We start from the raw sequence: 19,286 nt of genomic DNA, 5'->3' as shown, positions 1-19,286 counted from the left end.
AAAAGAGCAAAAGAAATAAAGTGCTTAGAACAAAACGTTCTGGGTTTGTTGTGCTTAGAAAGAAGGCGAACTCAGACCGAACATGACAGAAGTGGTTCCCCACACCTGTGGAGTCCTGCTCCTGATCAGTGTTGCAGCCACCCGAATCACCGCTACCCCTTACCGCAAGTATGGGGAACCACTGTCCCACAGGCCCACCAGATGTTGCTGAACTGCAGCTGCAAGCAGGTTCAGTGACCTGGGCTGATGAGAGATGAAGTCTGACAACATCTGGAGGGCCAAGAGTCCCCTATGCCTCTCTTACAACTTCTGCTTTGCACCCTCCTTTATTGTTGTGTGCGGAATTCCCCCCCCCCCCAGTGAAATAATGACACATGACACAATTATTAAGGGTAATGGGCTAAATAAGGCCACAACTTTATTGGTTACAGATGATGAGCGGTATTGGCTTAGGCATTGGTCCTAACCGACTATATCCGACTTCAGCCCGTCCGCTTGAAGTCCGGGAAGGGTTAACCACCAGTAGGGGGAGTCCTGCTGATGCACATCGACTAGGAACTCCCCCGGGGTCACCGCTAGGGGGCGTGCCTTAGACCCTCACCTCCCCAGGCTTCGGACAGGGCCACGCCCCCGGAATCCTTTATCAGACTACCCTTCAATATGTGGGGCAGGTGATGGCGCTACCTCCCCTCTTCCATCTACAGAGCAATACCAATCACTAATCACCAATGGCACAGCCGAGAATCCCCCCAATCGCGCGAGACTGGGCTCCAGCCACCACGCGCGTGATGGGGCCGTGAAGCCTGCAACTCCATCTCCTTTGAGGGCGGAAGCGGCTTTCTTGCCAACCCAGAATAACCACAAAGTGGGGCATGAATATCTAAAAGTGTCCAGTTCACTTATTGGCTTGGGTGTCCTTGTTGTTCTTCAGCATCCCTTGACAGGCACACCACCACAGACACACCCTTGATTTCGCCAGTCCAAGATACAGGAATGGGTGGAGGAGAAGCAGCTCTCTGAAGCAGTTCCCCCCAACGTCAGCTAATGGCAAATGGACTTTGATTGTTTTAAGGAGGAAGCCATCAGAAACAAGGCATCCATTTTCTTTGGCGCCTAAAATGAGATGAGCGGGTGGCGCTGTGGGTTAAACCACAGAGCCTAGGACTTGCCGATCAGAAGGTCGGTAGTTCGAATCCCCACGACGGGGTGAGCTCCCATTGCTTGGTCCCTGCTCCTGCCAACCTAGCAGTTTGAAAGCACGTCAAAGTGCAAGTAGATAAATAGGTACCACTCCGGCGTGAAGGTAAACGGCGTTTCCGTGCGCTGCTCTGGTTCACCTGAAGCGGCTTAGTCATGCTGGCCACATGACCTGGAAGCTGTATGCCGGCTTCCTCAGCCAATAAAGCGAGATGAGCGCCACAACCCCAGAGTCAGTCACGACTGGACCTAATGGTCAGGGGCCCCTTTACCTTTACCTAAGATGAGATAAATTATCCAGAGGATGAGCACAGCCAGGTCTCTTGAAGTAGTTATTGTGTTTCCACCCCACCTTTTTCTCCAACGAGCTTGAGATGGCATACACAGTTCTCTTTCCCCCTCTTCCTTTGACTCACACAACAACCCTGTGAGGTAGGTTAGGCTGAGAGGCAGCCACTGGCCTCGATCTCTCCAGTGAGAGCTTTATGTCTGAGTGGGGATTTGAACTGTTGTCTCCTACATCCTGGTCTAACGCTCTAACCACTGCACCACACTGACAAACAGCTGTGCCCCTTTGGTGGGGGTGGGGGTGTCTTTCTTTTCACCTTGCTTTAACCAGTTTTTCCCTCTCCTAGATCAGCCCGGCGAGGGGACCTCGTGAAGGAGGGACCAGGGTGACCATCCGGGGAGAAAATTTGGGCTTGGAGTTCCGGGACATTGCATCGCATGTCAAAGTAGCTGGCGTGGAGTGCATTCCTTTAGTGGACGGATACATCCCAGCAGAGCAGTAAGTAAGGGCCTCAGGGTGAAAGATGCTTTATTAAGACCTTCCGCTCTGTTGTTAGGGCAGGAATGTTTACGCGAGACAACCTTGCTCTTTGTCCAACTTTCCTTGCCAGTCTCAGGTCACTGAGCCCTGAAATGAGGTGGAATAGATGGAAGGAGAGGGATGCTCCATTGTTGATGGACTACAATTCCCATGCTGGCTGATGGGACTTGGAGTCCAACCACATCCCTGAAAGACCTCTTCCTTCCCTACAGGCCCTCTTGGATGCTAAGATTGGCAGAGAGGGACCTCTTGGTAGTTCCTCCACCCTCAGAGGCTCGGTGTGTGTGTGTGTGTGTGTGTGTGTGGCCTGGGAAAGGGTCTTCTCTGTGGTGGCCCCTAAGCTGTGGGACTCCTTCTGCACAGAGGTGCATCTGACACCTTTGTTGCGCAACCTCCAGCAAATGCTGAAGACACACTTCTTTACCTTGGCTTTTGACACTCGAGGTGTATGCTTTTAGGACCCACCTTATTTTTGTGATTGTAAGTTGTTTTCAGCAGTTTGTGCTTTCATGTTGTAACCCTTCCTGGGACCTTAGGGTAGAGGGCAGGTAAATACCGTATTTTTCGCTCTATAGGACGCACCAGACGATAAGACGCAACCAGTTTGGGGGGGGGGGGAGGAAACAAGAAGAAAAAAATTCTGAACCGCAAAAGCCAGAACAGCAAGAGGGATCTGGCTTCTGGGATAGCCTCTTGCTGTTCTGGCTTCGGGAACAGCCTGCGAAGCCTCCACAGGGCAGCGGGATGAAGGCACCCCACTGCCCTGCAGAGGCTTTGCGCAGCCATCCCCAAGCTAGAACAGCAAGACGGAGCACTGCACGGCACTCCGTCTGCCTGTTCTGACTTTGGGCTTAGCCACGCAGCCTGCATTTGCTCCATAAGATGCACACACATTTCCCCTTACTTTTTAGAAGGGGAAAAGTGTGTCTTATATAACAAAAAATACGGTAATAATAGTAACAGCAACAACATCTGGAAAGCCAGAGGTCCCCTACACCTGTGCTACAGCCACCTCCCAGGCTCAGCAGAACAGAGAAAACATTACCTGCTCCTAGCGGGATTGTATATGACAGTAACTAATGCAGGTGTGGCTAGCCCTAATGATGCTGGACTCCAGTTCCCATCAGCCTTAGCCAGCATAGCCAGTGGTGAGGGATGATGGGAGTTGGAGCCTAGCCACAACTGAAGCACTACAGGTTGCCCTACCTGGCTTTACAGGTAGTGCTGATGTCCCTCACCTCTGCTTTGCATGACAAGTGAGGACGAACAACATTTCCCCAGGGGTGTGTGGGAGAAACTGGGTTTGGTTCGCATTCAAAAGCAAACTTACCTTATCTGCCCCAAAATAATGCACCAATCAGAGCACAGCTGCCCTTCAAAATTGTGCACTTCTCTGAATTTTGCAGCGCAGTTCTCCCGTTAGGTAGGGTGTGCAAAAAAATGCACACACTGGAGCAAAGTGGGTGTATATATAGGTGCATATATTAGTGGAAAATAGTAATATATTGATATGCATTATATTAAGGGAAAGTGCTTCGGGGGGGGGGGGATGTGCAGATGAGGGGGAAATTGCCCTGAAATGCTGATGAATTTTCATGAGGACTAAAAAGTGTTCTTTGCAAACTAATGTGGCAATGTTGAAAACTGAAGAGTGTAAATGGAGAGAAACCAAAGTCAGTAGGTTCACTCCTCTCTGCTCTTTACCTGCCTGCTTCTAACTCAGCTCAGTAGACAATAGGCACCTGTAGCCTCTCTGTCCATCATCACCAAAAGAGGTTCTGTACTGGTGGGTCTCTGCTTGAGGCCAGTTGCAATGACCCTAGCTTCCCCTGGATCTGGCACAATGGAATGACTTGAGCCTTGAGGAAAAGAGGTCTACTTTTTAAGGAGAAGGGGTTTCCCAAAATAGGATATGGGATCTGTGTCGGAGTCTCCGCTCGGCCAAGCCGATAAGGTCTCATCTTCCTCCGAGCTGAGCCTTTGAAATCGCCTCCGATGTGTTTAATGACCTGAGCCTTTGATAAGGCCGCTATCCAGCAGGGTTCCCAGCACAGCGAAGAGACGAGAGGTTTGGCTACATTGTAAAGAGTTTTATTTCTAAACTATGCAGAACAGAAAAGACATCCTCTCCCTATGAAAGTAGAGAGCAACTGAACAAAGGAACAAAGGAAACAGGAAAACCACTAACGTCACATCCCGTCTCCTTTCCCGTGAGACTCCAATAGTATGGAATCCCAGGAATGTAAACAGAGTCCTGTGACTCCACGCAGCTGCTCAGTGAGAAACAGAAACTAACAATCTGTACCATTAGGGAAAGCCCATTCCTACCTGTCATCATCTACTTTGGCTCTAAGCCTTCCCACACACAGCAGGCACCCTTTGCAAGGACCACAGGGGCACCTCCTGACCCTTGGATCTCTTTCCTTCTAGAATAGTGTGCGAGATGGGCGAGGCCAAGCACAGCCAGCATGCCGGAAATGTGGACATCTGCGTGGCCGAGTGCAAGCCAGAGTTCATGGCCAAATCCTCCCAGTTCTATTACTTTACGGTAAGTCTGTGAGCGAGACTCGGGAATTGAGGAGGAATGGGCAAGAGGTTTCGAGAATCCTGGAGGCTTCCAGAAATGTTCTTGAGTTTCACCCAAAGTGAAATTTTGAGGTGAGGTTGGAGGGTCATCTAAGCCCTACTCAGAGCAGACCCACTGAAATTTCTACTTCTTCATTACCTGCCCTTCGCCTTAAGGTCCCAGGGCCTTAACTCTGCCTGTTAACTTCCATGGGTTTACTCTACTCTGAGTAGGACTAGCATTGAATCTCACACTTTGAAAGCCTTTGGCTTTCCCCAAAAAATCTTGACAGGGACGCGGGTGGCACTGTGGGTTAAACCACAGAGCCTAGGACTTGCCAATCAGAAGGTCGGTTGTTCGAATCCCTGTGACGGGGTGAGCTCCCGTTGCTCGGTCCCTGCTCCTGCCAACCTAGCAGTTCGAAAGCACGTCAAAGTGCAAGTAGATAAATTGGAACCGCTCCAGCGAGAAGGTAAACAGCGTTTCCGTGCACTGCTCTGGTTCACCAGAAGCGGCTTAGTCATGCTGGCCACATGACCCGGAAGCTGTCTGCGGACAAACGCCGGCTCCCTCAGCCCATAGAGCGAGATGAGCACCGCAACCCCAGAGTCGGTCACGACTGGACCTAATGGTCAGGGGTACCTTTACCTTTAAAGAATCTTGGGAGCTGTAATTTGCCCCTCACTGAACTATAACACCCTCACACCCTTAAACTACAGTTTCCAGAATTCTCTGGGGGAAGCCATGGGCTTTAAATGTGTGTTAAATGTGCTTTCAGCATACCATATGGGGTGGATGTGAACATTCTCTCTGTCTCTCTCTCTGTCCTCCCTGGGCCAAAACTCATAAGGGTAGTTAATTCGTATTACATTCACTCTTGAGCACCCACCCTCACTGTTTGATGGATCCCTCTAGTCCTATTTGCTTAACTTTATTTTCGGGTTTTGTCAGTCTTTTCTGAAAAGAAAAATGCAAATAGTTTCTAATAGCTGATTTCTCTCTCCACCCTTATCCTATTTTCGTTGTGAATATATCATCTGAAATTTGTGAAGGCAGCTGTGAATAATTAATAGACTATTGCAACTTATTACAAGCCTGCAAATGAGATGGATAATTATTATCAGTGTTATTATCATAACACCTCCAGACATTTAGAGGCTCTCTCCTGGGACAGGAGGTAGGGATGAACAGCAGGTGATGGGGATTTATAAAGAAATGCAAAAGGAAGCCCCAAGATGCTTGATCGCTCTTGATGGAAGGGCCTTGTAAGGTATGAAAGGATGAGGGAATGGCAGCAGGCCCCCTAGTCTAGGGGAGATGTGGGCAATGTAGTACCCTCCCTGATGCTGATGGACTTCAGCTCCTCTCCTGACCATTGAATTAGCTGGCTGGGTCTGATGTGCACCAGAACTCAGGCACATACAATGGAGTTGAACACTGAAAGATTCATCAATCATCATCATCATCATCATCATCATCATTTATTACGTATACCCTGTCAGTCTGGTTGGGCCTCCCCAGTCATCCTGGGCTCCTTCCAACATTAAAAACTTCCCTAAACAGAACTGCCTTCAGATGTCTTCTAAAAAGTCAGATAGTTATTTATTTCCTTGACATCCGGTGGGAGGGTGTTCCACAGGGTGGGTGCCACCATCGAGAAGGCCCTCTGCCTGGTTCCCTGTAACCTCGCTTCTTGCAGGGAGGGAACCACTAGCAGGCCCTCGGAGCTGGACCTCAGTGTCCGGGCAGAATGATGGAGGTGGAGACACTCCTTCAGGTCTACTGGGCTGAGGCCGTTTAGGGCTTTATTCAGGAGAGATAGAAGAAAATACTTCTTCATGGAGCGCACAGTTAAACTATGGAACTCTGTCCCATGGGAGGCAGCAATGGCCACCAACATGGATGGCTTTAAAAGATGATTAGGCAAATTCATGGAGGCTAAGGCTATGAATAGGGATGTGGGTGGCGCTGTGGCTTAAACCACAGAGCCTGGGACTTGCCGAACAGAAGGTCGACAGTTTGAATACCCGCGGCGGGGTGAGCTCCTGTTGTTCAGTCCCTGCTCCTGTCAACCTAATAGTTCGAAAGCACGTCAAAGTGCAAGTAGATAGATACCTTCTCCGTCGGGAAGGTAAACGGCGTTTCCGTGCGCTGCTCTGGTTCGCCAGAAGCGGCTCAGTCATGCTGGCCACATGACCTGGAAGCTGTACGCTGGCTCCCTCAGCCAATAAAGCAAGATGAGCACCGCAACCCCAGAGTTGGCCACGACTGGACCTAACGGTCAGGGGCCCCTTTACCTTTAAGGCTATGAATAACTACCAGCCACAATGACCATGCCATAGCTGGAGGTAGCAACACTTTTGAATGCTAGTTGCTGGAAACCACAAGAGAGGAGAGCTGCTCTTGCACTCAAATCCTGCTTGCAGGTTTACAATAGGCATCTGGCTGGCTTCATTCTTGGGAAGAAGAAGAAGAGTTTGGATTTGATATCCCACCTCATCACTACCCTAAGGAGTCTCAAAGTGGCTAACATTCTCCTTTCCCTTCCTCTCCCACAACAAACACTCTGTGGGGTGAGTGGGGCTGAGAGACTTCAGAGAAGTGTGACTGGCCCAAGGTCACCCAGCAGCTGCATGTGGAGGTTCACCAGATTACGAGTCTACCACTCTTAACCACTATACCACAGTGGCTCTCAATCCTTGGCCTCTTGTTTGGGCTCGTCCCCCACCATCCTGCCCCAGACAGTCAGGAAGAAGGAAATCCTTAACTGATTCTTTCTCTCCCCCCCCCCCAATTGCCTCCACAAAGCCCCCTTCATATTCGGAAGAGCTAGCTAAAGGAGAAAACGACATGAATAATCTCCAGCATTCAACAACAACATCCTGCCAATTGTACCTGCTCATTCATTGGAGAGTTTAAAGCTTTCATACCATCCTTCTTAAAAGTGGAAGGGAGGATAGGGGAAAGTGTGTGTGAGAGGGGGGGGGGACCTTTCATTTAAATGCAGATGATGGCTTTTCACTTGGGACCAAGCAGAAAGTTTTTTTTTCTATTAAAATGCTAATGAAAGAAGAAACCGCAACTCTAGATTTCTCTGAGAAAGCGGGGATCCCTTGCTGTAGTTTGGTATCACGATGATCTGCTCCCTCTTGAATATTATTGTTTTATCTTGATTTTAAAACAAAATCAGCAAGGAAAAAGAGGGTGGTTGCATTTATTTTTATTTATTTATTTATAATAACATCTACACCTTGTCTTTCTCTGCAATGCAGAGTTACTCAGTGAAAGTAAGAAACCTTGTTATTTCGTATTTGTTGGGTGGGGCAAGACTTAACTGGAACAAGGCTGAACCAGGGCTTAGTGTATGAACTTGGGAATGAGAGTGAATATCTGTGATATTTATGTTTGGGGTTAGGATCATAGAATTCTAGAATTGGATGGGACCCAAACCCCTGAAATGTAACTCATATGTTTAAACTCAAAACATTCACACCTGAGAATAAGAACACACACACACATACACACAGACCTGAATACAGCAATAGGTTCCCCAAACATTGGCAATTGGAGGGATACTGAGCATTCTGCACTAACTGCAACTCCAGTTCAAGGGAAGCCCTTTTTAAGGGCCCTTTTGACCTTTAAATTTTGTATAATATAAAGCGTATATCATAAAGACGGCACAGTTGGTGCTGCACCTTATTCCAGAACGAAACACGAACGAACAAGGAACCCCTGCAATCTCACACCACTCGGACACTGAACTGGCGCACAACAATATGATCCAAAACTTTCTGAAAAACAGTTAAAAACTATCGCAGTCTCTCCACGAACGATTTCAGAGTTATCCCGGCAGCTGTTGTTTCTCTCCATCCTAATTCCATCCTGCTAATTCTGTTTTGGCGGCGCCTTCATTTCTTACTGCGGTTGTTAATCTTTTTCAGATGCTGACTCTCTTTGACCTAAATCCCAAGCGAGGTCCGGTGTCTGGCGGAACCCAAGTCACCATCACGGGCAAGAACCTGAACGCTGGCAGCAATGTCTCGGTGCTCTTTGGAGACCACCCCTGCATTTTCCACAGGTACATCCCAAAGACCTGAGGGAGGGGGGGATGATGGCCTGGGATTCGGACTCAGAGGCTGAACCTGAGGAATCCCAGCCTGCACAGGAGTCCCTTCCTCCAGAACCAGCTGAGCCAGGGCCTAAGCGTGAAGGGTCCTCACCTGTGCTGGGTCCTCAGGTGCAGGCACCAGCTGAGTCTGCTCTGGCCCCTGAGGTGATGGAGGACCCATTGCCTGCAGGTGCTCCTCTCCCAGCCCTGTCAGGGGAAGAGGAGGTTGCCTCTGGGTCCGGTAACCCTCCAGCCTCTCCTGAGCTGCAGAGGCTCAGGGCAGAGAGGCGGAGGGAACTAAGTTCCTGCAGGAGGAGTGCTCGCCTCCAGGCCCGGAGAGGCGGGTCACCTGTGGACCGGGGACACCCTATGCCTTCGGGGCAGATAAAAGCCAGCTAGCCCCAGTCCCAGGTTGCGGGAGCAATGTTGTTGCTAGCCTGTTCCTGCCTGCACCCTGTCCTGATCTTCTGCCAGAGTTATTGACCCCACCCGACTCTCCGCCTTGGTCCAAGCTACAGCTTTGACGGACAGCCTCCATATCTATCTATCGTGTGTATTTTGTATGGAATGTGAATATTCTATTTTATATTTTTCCTTTCTTCTTTTTCAATATATTACTTTTTATTATCTTTTTATTTGTTTGGATTTTAGTGCTTAATGTGTTAAAAACCTTCAACACATATACAGTGGTACCTTGGTTCTTGAACTTAATCCATTCTGGGAGTCCGTTCAGCTCCCGGAAAAGTTTGAAAACCAAGGCATGGCTTCTGATTGGCTGCAGGAGTTCCTGCAGCCAACTGGAAGCCGCATAGGACATTCAGCTTCTGAAAAACGTTCACAAACCAGAACACTTAGTGTACTTCCGGGTTTGCAGCGTTCGGAAGCCAATTTGTTTGGGAGCCAAGCCGTTTGAGTACCAAGGTACCAGTGTGTGTGTGAGAGAGAAAGTGTGAGTGAGCCCAATATTAGGGGAAAAACTCATTGGCTCCTCCTGTTTTAGGGCCATTTACACATTCCATTATTCACTGGAGAATCTTTATACCCCCACTAAAACACAAGCTGAAATGTAGCCAAAGGATTTGTCTGTGGAACGGCCTTGCTTGACCAGATTCCTTTTCTTCATTCCGGGGACAGGAGAGCAGCAGAATGGATTATCTGCAACACCACGGCTTACACCAGCAGCTCAGAGAAGATGGTAGTGGACGTGGTTGTGAAGGTAGACAAGGCCAGGCTCCACAAGGAGCTGGAGAAGGCCAAGTCCCCCAAGGAGCTGGAGTTTGAATATACGACGGACCCAACCATCGTGAAGATCGATCCAGAATGGAGTATTGTCAGGTAATGGCACCTTTAGAAAGGTGGCACAACTTGAGGGGCAGGTCAGTAGGAAGAGCTGTTGTGGAATTTATCCCAAGTAATCCTAGGAGCTTCGAGATCAAGGATGGGGTAAGTTTTACAGCCTGGGGGCCATATTCCCATCTGGCCTGCATTTCAGGGGCCACATGACTGTGGTGGGTGGGGCCAGAGGGAAAGTGGGCAGAGCAACAAATGTGAACTTCATTTTTTTGTCCAGCAGGCTAGTTTCTGCACACTTTCACACTCCCCTTTCTGTCCTCCAACCAGGAAAGGAAGAGAGATGATCAGAGTTCACAGGCACATAACTAACAAAGTGAATTTCAATAGGGACAAATGTCAGGTTCTGCACTTAGGCAAAAGAACCCCAGATCATAGAATAGAATCATAGAATCATAGAGTTGGAAGAGACCACAAGGGCCATCGAGTCCAACCCCCCTGCCAAGCAGGAAACACCATCAGAGCACTCCTGACATATGGTTGTCAAGCCTCTGCTTAAAGACCTCCAAAGAAGGAAACTCCACCACACTCCTTGGCAGCAAATTCCACTGTTGAACAGCTCTTACTGTCAGGAAGTTCTTCCTAATGTTTAGGTGGAATCTTCTTTCTTGTAATTTGGATCCATTGCTCCGTGTCCGCTTCTCTGGAGCAGCAGAAAACAACCTTTCTCCCACCTCTATGTGACATCCTTTTATATATTAAGGGGCTATCATATCACCCCTTAATGCACCAATATAAGATAGGGTACACCTGGCTTGCCAGTAGGACATGTGAAAAGGATCTGGAGGTCTTGGAGGACCACAGTCAACAGTGTGATGCAGCAAAAAAAAGGGGAGGAAAGGGTTAATGCTATTCTAGGCTGCATCAACAGAAGTATAGTGTCCAGATGAAGGGAAGTAATAGTACCACTCTATTCTGCCATGGTAGACCACATCTGGAACACTGTGTCCAGTTGTTCTGGGTGCCACTATTTAAGAAGGATATTGAGATCTGGTACCTGTGCAAAGGTACCAGACCCTGATGTTGGGAAAGACAGAGGCCACAAGGAGAAGGGGACGACAGAGGACGAGATGGTTGGATAGTGTTCGTGAAGCTACCAGCATGAGTTTGACCAAACTGCGGGAGGCAGTGGAAGACAGAAGTGCCTGGCGTGCTCTGGTGCATGGGGTCACGGAGAGGCGGACACGACTAAATGACTAAACAACAGCACCTGCGCAAAGGAGGACAACCAAGCTAATCAAGAGTCTGGAAACCAAGCCTTGTGGGAAAAGGTTGAGGGAGCTGGGTGTGTTTAGTATGTAAAAGAGGAGGAGGAGGAGGAGGAGTTTGGATTTGATATCCCGCTTTATCACTACCCCAAGGAGTATACTTTCTTAGGTTCCATGATGACTGCAGATGGTGACAGCAGTCACAAAATTAAAAGATGCCTGCTTCTTGGGAGAAAAGCAATGACAAATCTAGACAGCATCGTAAAAAGCAGAGACATCACCTTGCCGACAAAGGTCTGTATAGTTAAAGCTATGGTTTTCCCAGTAGTGATGTATGGAAGTGAGAGCTGGACCATAAAGAAGGCTGATCACAGAAGAATGGATGCTTGCTGGTGATGGTGCTGATGATGGTGCTGGAAGGACACCAGCATGAGTTTGACCAAACTGCGGGAGGCAGTGGAAGACAGGAGTGTCTGGCGTGCTCTGGTTCATGGGTCACGAAGAGTCGGACACGACTAAACGACTAAACAACAAAGGAGTCTCAAAGTGGCTAACAATCTCCTTTCCCTTCCTCCCCCACAAGAAACACTCTGTGAGGTGAGGCTGAGAGACTTCAGAGAAGTGTGACTAGCCCAAGAGCACCCAGCAGCTGCATGTGGAGGGGCAGAGAATTGAACCCGGTTCACCAGATTACGAGTCCACTGCTCTTAACCACTACACCACACAGGTATAGTGGTATAAAGGAGATATGAGACCCATCTTCAAATATCTTAAGGGCTGTCACATGGAAAAGGGAGCAAGCTTGTTTTCTCCTGCTCTGGAGGATAGACCCCAACCAATAGCTTCCAGTTACAAGAAAGGTGATTCTGATTAAACTTTCTGACAGTAAGGTGGTTAGATAGTGGAAAAGACATCCTTGGGAGGTTGTGGATTTTCATTGGAGGTTTTTAAGCAGAGGTTGGATAGCCATCTGTCATGGATGCTTGAGCTGAGATTCCTGCATTGCAGGGGGTTGGACTAGATGACCCTTGGGGTTCCTTCCAACTCTACAATTTTATGATTCTGCTTCCCATCAGACAAAAACATTTGGCGGGTGAAGCCAGCCAGTGAGGGTTGTGGTCTGGGAAGAGGCTCTCTGGCCAGGTGGGCGAACTCTGTAGATCATGGGTAGGCAAACTAAGGCCCGAGGTCTGGATCCAGCCCAATTGCCTTCTCAGACGGTCCAGGAATGAGGATGTTTTTACATGAGTAGAATGTGTGCTTTTATTTAAAATGCACCTCTGGGTTATTTGTGGGGCATAGGAATTCATTCATTTCCCCCCAAAAAAATACAATCCGGGCCCCCCACAAGTTCTGAGGGACAGTGGACCGGCCCCCTGCTAAAAAAGTTTACTCTAGATGGACCTCAGGGTTGCTGTCATTGTATCTTGTATTGCAGATCCTGCACTGAGCCGGGCAGGACTAAATGACCTCTAGTCACCTTTCCAACTCCAATTTGAAGCAAGCCTTATAGGAGAAAAGCCTAGTTTTGCATCTTTGCACACATTCCCTGCTACAGCTCAGTTTTGCCTTATAAGTCAAAAGCCTGGCTCCCCACCCCCTTCTTTGTGAAACAGATTTGGAACTGCTTGCATGGAGGATATCTTTAAATGAGCTTTTAGGTCGGTGGGAGGGAAGATAGTCTTTTCTGGCTCTCCGGTGTAAGGAATAGATAATTGCCCTGGGAATGGTTCTGCACTGGCTGTTGATGAAGATTGGTGCTTGGCCCAATTGGAACTCAGACATCCTGCAGCCTTCACATCCCCCTGAGCATGGAGGGAGCTGAAACATATGTAAATTTCACCAAGCCTGGCCCAGTGGAGAGAAAAAATTGGCCATTAAACTTTCGTGTATTCCTTTTAAGATAATTTTACAAATGAGGAGTGGGGCTGGTCTCTCTCCTCTTTACATCAGTGGCGAGAAAGGAACACAGAGAGCTGCCTTATACTGAGTTCATCCACCTCAGTATTGCATACACTGACTGGCAGCCGTTCTCCACGGTTTCAAGCAGTTTTCTCTCCTGGCCCATCCTGGAGATGCTGGGGATCCAAACTGGGACCATCAGCATTAAAAGCAGATGCTTTAACCACTGAGCGACAGCCCCTTTCCCAAAGCTATGCTGTGAAACCAAAGTAAATGGAAGGCCTGTGGCAGTTATATATATAATATATATATTTTTATTAATTTTAACATATACCGTATTTTTTGCTCTATAAGACTCACTTTTTCCCTCCCAAAAGGTAAGGGGAAATGTGTGTGCATCTTATGGAGCGAATGCAGGCTGCGCAGCTATCCCAGAAGCCAGAACAGCAAGAGGGATTGCTGCTTTCACTGCGCAGCGATCCTTCTTGCTGTTCTGGTTTCTGAGATTTTTTTTCTTGTTTTCCTCCTCCAAAAACTAGGTGCGTCTTGTGGTCTGGTGCGTCTTATAGAGCGAAAAATACAGTGAATCATAATACATACCACAAAACTTCATCATTTATACAATCTTTTTTTCGGACTTCCCTCAGCACCTCTGATGATCCACCGTTTTAACCACTTCTTATGCGTTTCTTAAATTCTTATTACCTTTAATTATCTTAACTAACCCTCCTCCCCCTTATCCATTTTTGCAATAATTCCACTAATACTCCTCACAAAACTTCTTGCAAACCTACAAACGTAGTCTGGTCATGACAAATACTTTTCAAATAATCTGTAAATTTACTCCAGTCTTCTGTGAATTTCTGGTCCCGCCGATTTCGGATCTTTCCTGTTAGCTTATCCAGTTCTGCATAGTCCATTAATTTCATCCTCCGTTCTTCTTTCGTCGGTAATTCTTCTTGCTTCCATTTTTGGGCCAATAACATTCTTGCTGCCGTTGTTGCATATAAGAACAGCTTACATTCCTTTATATTTATATCACTTCCTACAATGCCCAATAAGAATGCTTCTGGTTTCTTTATGTGGGAATTAAAAATATGACTGGTCAGTTTACCCAAAGCTGCCATTCACCAAGTCATTTTTTTGCAGGTCCTTTTTTTTTTTTTGCAAATCAATTAGTCACTTTAATGATTGCAAAGAGTTTGAAAGGTTAAGATTAATTGAACATCAATATGTTTGGGATCATAAGCAGAAGTTATTGGACTTCCCAGTTGGGGAGAACAGTAAAGAAGTAATTTCATATACTTTGACGCTACAATGGTTCTGCTCAAGAGCCAGATGTTATTCCTGCTGCCGTAGAAATCTGCCTGCAGGTTACACTCATGTGAGCAAGCATTAATACGTATTTATGTTGCCTGCAGTCTCATGTGAGTCCAGGCTTTCTATGCTGACCCTCTTCATTCTCATGGCAGTTCAGCCCTTGGTGCAGTGCTGTGAGAAAAATGCATGCCTTCAAGGTTTGCTCAGGCAGTTGTAAGAGAGCAGAGCCCATGATGCTGTGCAACTGTGAGTGCAACACTTCGTGCAAAACAAACTGCAGAGATCCCAGGCTGCGAAACAGAAATAAAAACTGGAATTCTTCCTGCAGGTTGCCTAAAAATCTTTTGGAAAGAATAACCACAGTTTCAAAGGCATATTGAGTTGCATGCCAACAGATCAAATACACCAGACCCTTTAGCAGTCTGGGAGTGCTGAATCGATGGAAAATGGACAGAAAAAAATGTCAAGAATTTTGGATGAGCAGGTGGAATTCACACCTCAGTTCCTTCTTTTAAACATGCTTGATGGTGAAAATCATTCGTTCAAACCTAAGGATAAAGGTAAAGGTAAAGGTAAAGGGACCCCTGACCATTAGGTCCAGTCGTGGCCAACTCTGGGGTTGCGGCGCTCATCTCGCTTTATTGGCCAAGGGAGCCGGCGTACAGCTTCTGGGTCATGTGGCCAGCATGAGTAAGCCGCTTCTGGCAAACCAGAGCAGCACACGGAAACGCTGTTTACCTTCCCGCCGGAGCGGTACCTATTTATCTACTTGCACTTTGATGTGCTTTCGAACTGCTAGGTTGGCAGGAGCAGGGACTGAGCAACAGGAGCTCACCCCGCCGTGGGGATTCGAACCACCGACCTTCTGATTGGCAAGTCCTAGGCTCTGTGGTTTAACCCACAGCGCCACCCGTGTCCCAACCTAAGGATATGTGACAACTTTTGATAAAAGCAACTTGTCTGTCCGTTGCACAGAAATGGAGGGAACTTTGAAGGACTAGATCTGGACTTTTGGTAATAATAATAATAATAATAATTTATTATTTATACCCCGCCCATCTGGCTGGGCCCCCCCCAGCCACTCTGGGCGGCTTCCATAGAAACCAGGAAACACTAAAATATCATACATTAAAAACTTCCCTGAACAGGGCTGCCTTAAGATGTTTTCTGAATGTCAAGTAGTTGTTTATCGTTTTGACATCTGCTGGGAGGGCGTTCCACAGGGCGGGCGCCACTACCGAAAAGGCCCCCTGCCTGGTTCCCTGTAGCTTTGCTTCTCGCAATGAGGGAACCGCCAGAAGGCCCTCGGCACTGGACCTCAGCATCCGGGCAGAACGATGGGGGTGGAGACGCTCCTTCAGGTATACTGGGCCGAGGCCGTTTAGGGCTTTAAAGGTCAACACCAACACTTTGAATTGTGCTCGGAAACGTACTGGGAGCCAATGTAGGTCTTTCAAGACCGGTGTTATGTGGTCTCGGCGGCCGCCCCCAGTCACCAGTCTAGCTGCCGCATTCTGGATTAGCTGTAGTTTCCGAGTCACCTTCAAAGGTAGCCCCACGTAGAGCGCATTGCAGTAGTCCAAGCGGGAGATAACTAGAGCCTGCACTACTCTGGCGAGACAGTCTGCGGGCAGGTAGGGTCTCAGCCTGCGTACCAGGTGGAGTTGGTAGACAGCTGCCCTGGATACAGAATTGACCTGTGCCTCCATGGACAGCTGTGAGTCCAAAATGACTCCCAGGCTACGCACCTGGTCCTTCAGGGGCACAGTTACCCTATTCAGGACCAGGGAGTCCTCCACACCAGCCCGCCCCCTGTCCCCCAAAAACAGTACTTCTGTCTTGTCAGGATTCAGCCTCAATCCATTAGCCGCCATCCATCCTCCAACCGCCTCCAGGCACTCACACAGGACCTTCACCGCCTTCACTGGTTCTGATTTGAAAGAGAGGTAGAGCTGGGTATCATCTGCATATTGATGGACACCCAGTCCAAAGCCCCTGATGATCTCTCCCAGCGGCTTCATATAGATGGTACTGACGTGTCTGCTCTATAGCAGTGGCTGAAAGGCTCATTCCTTACCAAAGGCTCCTGACAGGCAAGGAGGAACCGGACAGACTTTATGCAATATGGCATAGGCTTATTGAGTCCTTTTACTCTGAAGAAGAATGCTACACTCCATCAGAAGTACAGAGGCAAGTTTGCCGGACTGGGACTATAGCTTGAAGGAATCTTTTCTTTTGGAAGGCAGCAGAGAGGGCAGAGACTTCATACTGGCGTGGGCTGATTGTGGCTGTTTTTATTTCTTACCATATTGAGGAATACGGATGTCTTTGTGTGCAAAGTCACATGTGGTCGATTTTCTCTGTTTTCTTAAGGATGCTATTTCACAAAGAAAGCTTTTAAAAAGGACACTGGGAAAAAGATGGTATATTGCATTTTTTCTGAAGGGGGGAAGGAAACATTCTCAGAGTTTTGATTATTATTATTTTTTTTTGCAGAATAGGGGATCAAAGATTGTTTGGGGCAAGGGCTTATCTTTAAAGATGAGGTGGCAGGTGGGTTTTTTTCCCTCTTTCTCTCTCTTCTCTCTCTTTTTTTTTGAAGAAGAAGGAGAAGAAGAAAGCTTTTGTTTTTTATTTTTTTGCAGAAATCTCAAACCACGGTCCCCCCCCATCCAATTTGAAACTATACTGGACCCTCCTTAGCTTTGCAAATGCGCTAGCAGTTTTATTGCTGCACCAGCACAGTATTTGCAGCTCCTGCAGATTACTGTATTTTTCGCCCTATAGGACACACTTTTCCCCCTCCAAAAATGAAGGGGAAATGTGTGTGTGTCCTATGGGGCGAATGCAGGCTTTCACTGAAGCCTGGAGAGCAAGAGGGGTCGGTGCGCACCCGACCTGTTCTGGGGGCTGGGGTCGGGGGATTTTTTCCCCCTTTATCCCCCCCCCCCAAAAAAAACTAGGGCCAGTGCACCCTATGAGGCGAAAAATACAGTAGTCTAGCAGATCATCGGAGTCTTTTTCCTTTCCAGCTGTCAGCCTTTCCAGAGTTGATGGTTAGTAAAACTCATTGCAAACCCAGTTCAGTTCAACGTGTTTATTGCCTCAAGACTCAAGGCAAGTCAAACACACTATACAGTTACGAACTTAATTCGTTCCGGAGGTCTGTTCTTAACCTGAAACTGTTCTTAACTAGAGGCGTGCTTTCCCTAAAGGGGCCCCTTGCTGCCACTGCGCCGCCGGCACACAATTTCCGTTCTGATCCTGAGGCAAAGTTCTCAACTCGAGGGAACTCTTCCAGGTTAGTGGAGTTTGTAACCTGAAGTGTTTGTAACTCGAGGTACCACTGTATACACAAACTTAAGAGCTGCTGGTCCATCATGGACTATTCTACAGTGGTACCTCAGGTTACAGACACTTCAGATTACAGACTCCGCTAACCCAGAAATAGTACCTTGGGTTAAGAACCTTGCTTCAGGATGAGAACAGAAATTGTGTGGCTATGGCGCGGTGGCAGCGGGAGGCCACATTAGCTAAAGTGGTGCTTCAGGTTAAGAACAGTTTCAGGTTAAGTACGGACCTCCAGAACGAATTAAGTTCTTAACCCGAGTTAAAGAGGTTAAAATGTAGAGATCCATATATACAGAGAGATTCGCTTAATCCAACTCAGAATCTCAGTTCAGTTCTCCTTGCAACATGCTGCTGAGAGCAGCCTTGGGTTTATACTCCCTCCACACCAATGCTCATTCACACTTTTTTTGGAGAAAGAGAAGGTGGATAAGAAATGCGAGAGGCCTTTGGCCTTGAGCTGTTTCATACATTCCACTGCAGCTGGCATCCTTTCCCAAACAGAATTCAGACATGGGGGAAGGTCAACTCATAGCTGCCAACTTACAGATTTGAAAATAAGGGATCAGCAGCCAAAGAAGGGATTTTTCCCAGCACAGGCATGTTCAACTTCTGAGCACCTCTGAGCCAAAGGCAGAAAGCCCAGCCAGCAGCCAAACAAAGCCTCAAGCGGTGGTTCCCACAGCACAGCAACCCGGCAAAGGGGATGCAGCAAGGAAAACCACCGTCACCTCTCCGCTGGGAAGCACTGAGCAAAGGCGAATCCCCAGGCAACGTGGCCGATTTGATCGGCACAAAGCATGCAAGCTCCACCCCCCAGTCATTCTTAGACTCCTTATTGGGTGAGCAACGCAGCCAAGCAACCCAGTTGGAGCCTCCCTCCTCCCTGGCCGGCAGGGAGGGAGGGAGAGGAGCTGCTTCCTTTGAAACCTGGGAAATTTAAGGGACATCATCAATAAGGGACAGCAGCGTGACACGGTGCTGGGATAAGGGAGTTTCCTGCCAAATAAGGGACGGTTGACAGACTAAGCAGTTTGTGCCATTTTGCCGCATTTCCAAATCACACCAATGGAGCTGCATCCATTGTCCAAGTTGACACCACCCACCCAAAAGTATGTCAGTTTTGCCCACTCCCCGAAAAGTCACTGATGATGTCACACACCCCACTTTCATGGGGGGATGAGCAGTGGAGTGAAATGTTTAGGTCCAGGTCAAACAAAAACCAAGGGGAGTGGATTTCTATCTCTGTGGACTCTCTGAGTTTATTCTGGGTAAGCATCCAATCTCCATTTGGGAGATTTCAGCTGATTTTCCTCCCCCTTTCCTTTCCTTTTATCTCTCCATCAGTGGAAATACACCCATTACGGTGCGGGGCACGAACTTGGACCTCATCCAGAACCCTCAGATCCGGGCGAAGTACGGTGGAAAAGAGCACATCAACGTGAGTACGAGAGT

At 48.0% G+C, this 19,286-nt stretch overlaps 1 protein-coding gene across 3 annotated transcripts in view; it reads left to right on the top strand.

The window, feature by feature from the left end:
• The window catches only part of PLXNA4 (plexin A4), a 567,107-nt gene that overhangs the window by 471,520 nt on the left and 76,301 nt on the right, over nt 1–19,286 (top strand). For all 3 annotated transcript variants that reach the window (XM_081926700.1, XM_081926701.1, XM_081926702.1), the window contains 5 exons: nt 1,833–1,984; nt 4,457–4,574; nt 8,537–8,673; nt 9,838–10,038; nt 19,179–19,272. In XM_081926700.1, the coding sequence (XP_081782826.1) occupies nt 1,833–1,984; nt 4,457–4,574; nt 8,537–8,673; nt 9,838–10,038; nt 19,179–19,272 (702 nt within the window). The remainder of the gene's footprint in view (nt 1–1,832; nt 1,985–4,456; nt 4,575–8,536; nt 8,674–9,837; nt 10,039–19,178; nt 19,273–19,286) is intronic.

The sequence above is a fragment of the Podarcis melisellensis genome (assembly GCF_964234715.1).
Source record: "Podarcis melisellensis genome assembly, chromosome: 10".
NCBI classification, from domain to species: Eukaryota; Metazoa; Chordata; class Lepidosauria; order Squamata; family Lacertidae; genus Podarcis; species Podarcis melisellensis.
Note: the sequence above shows the minus strand (reverse complement) of the source record. Positions and strands in the feature narration are given on the sequence as shown.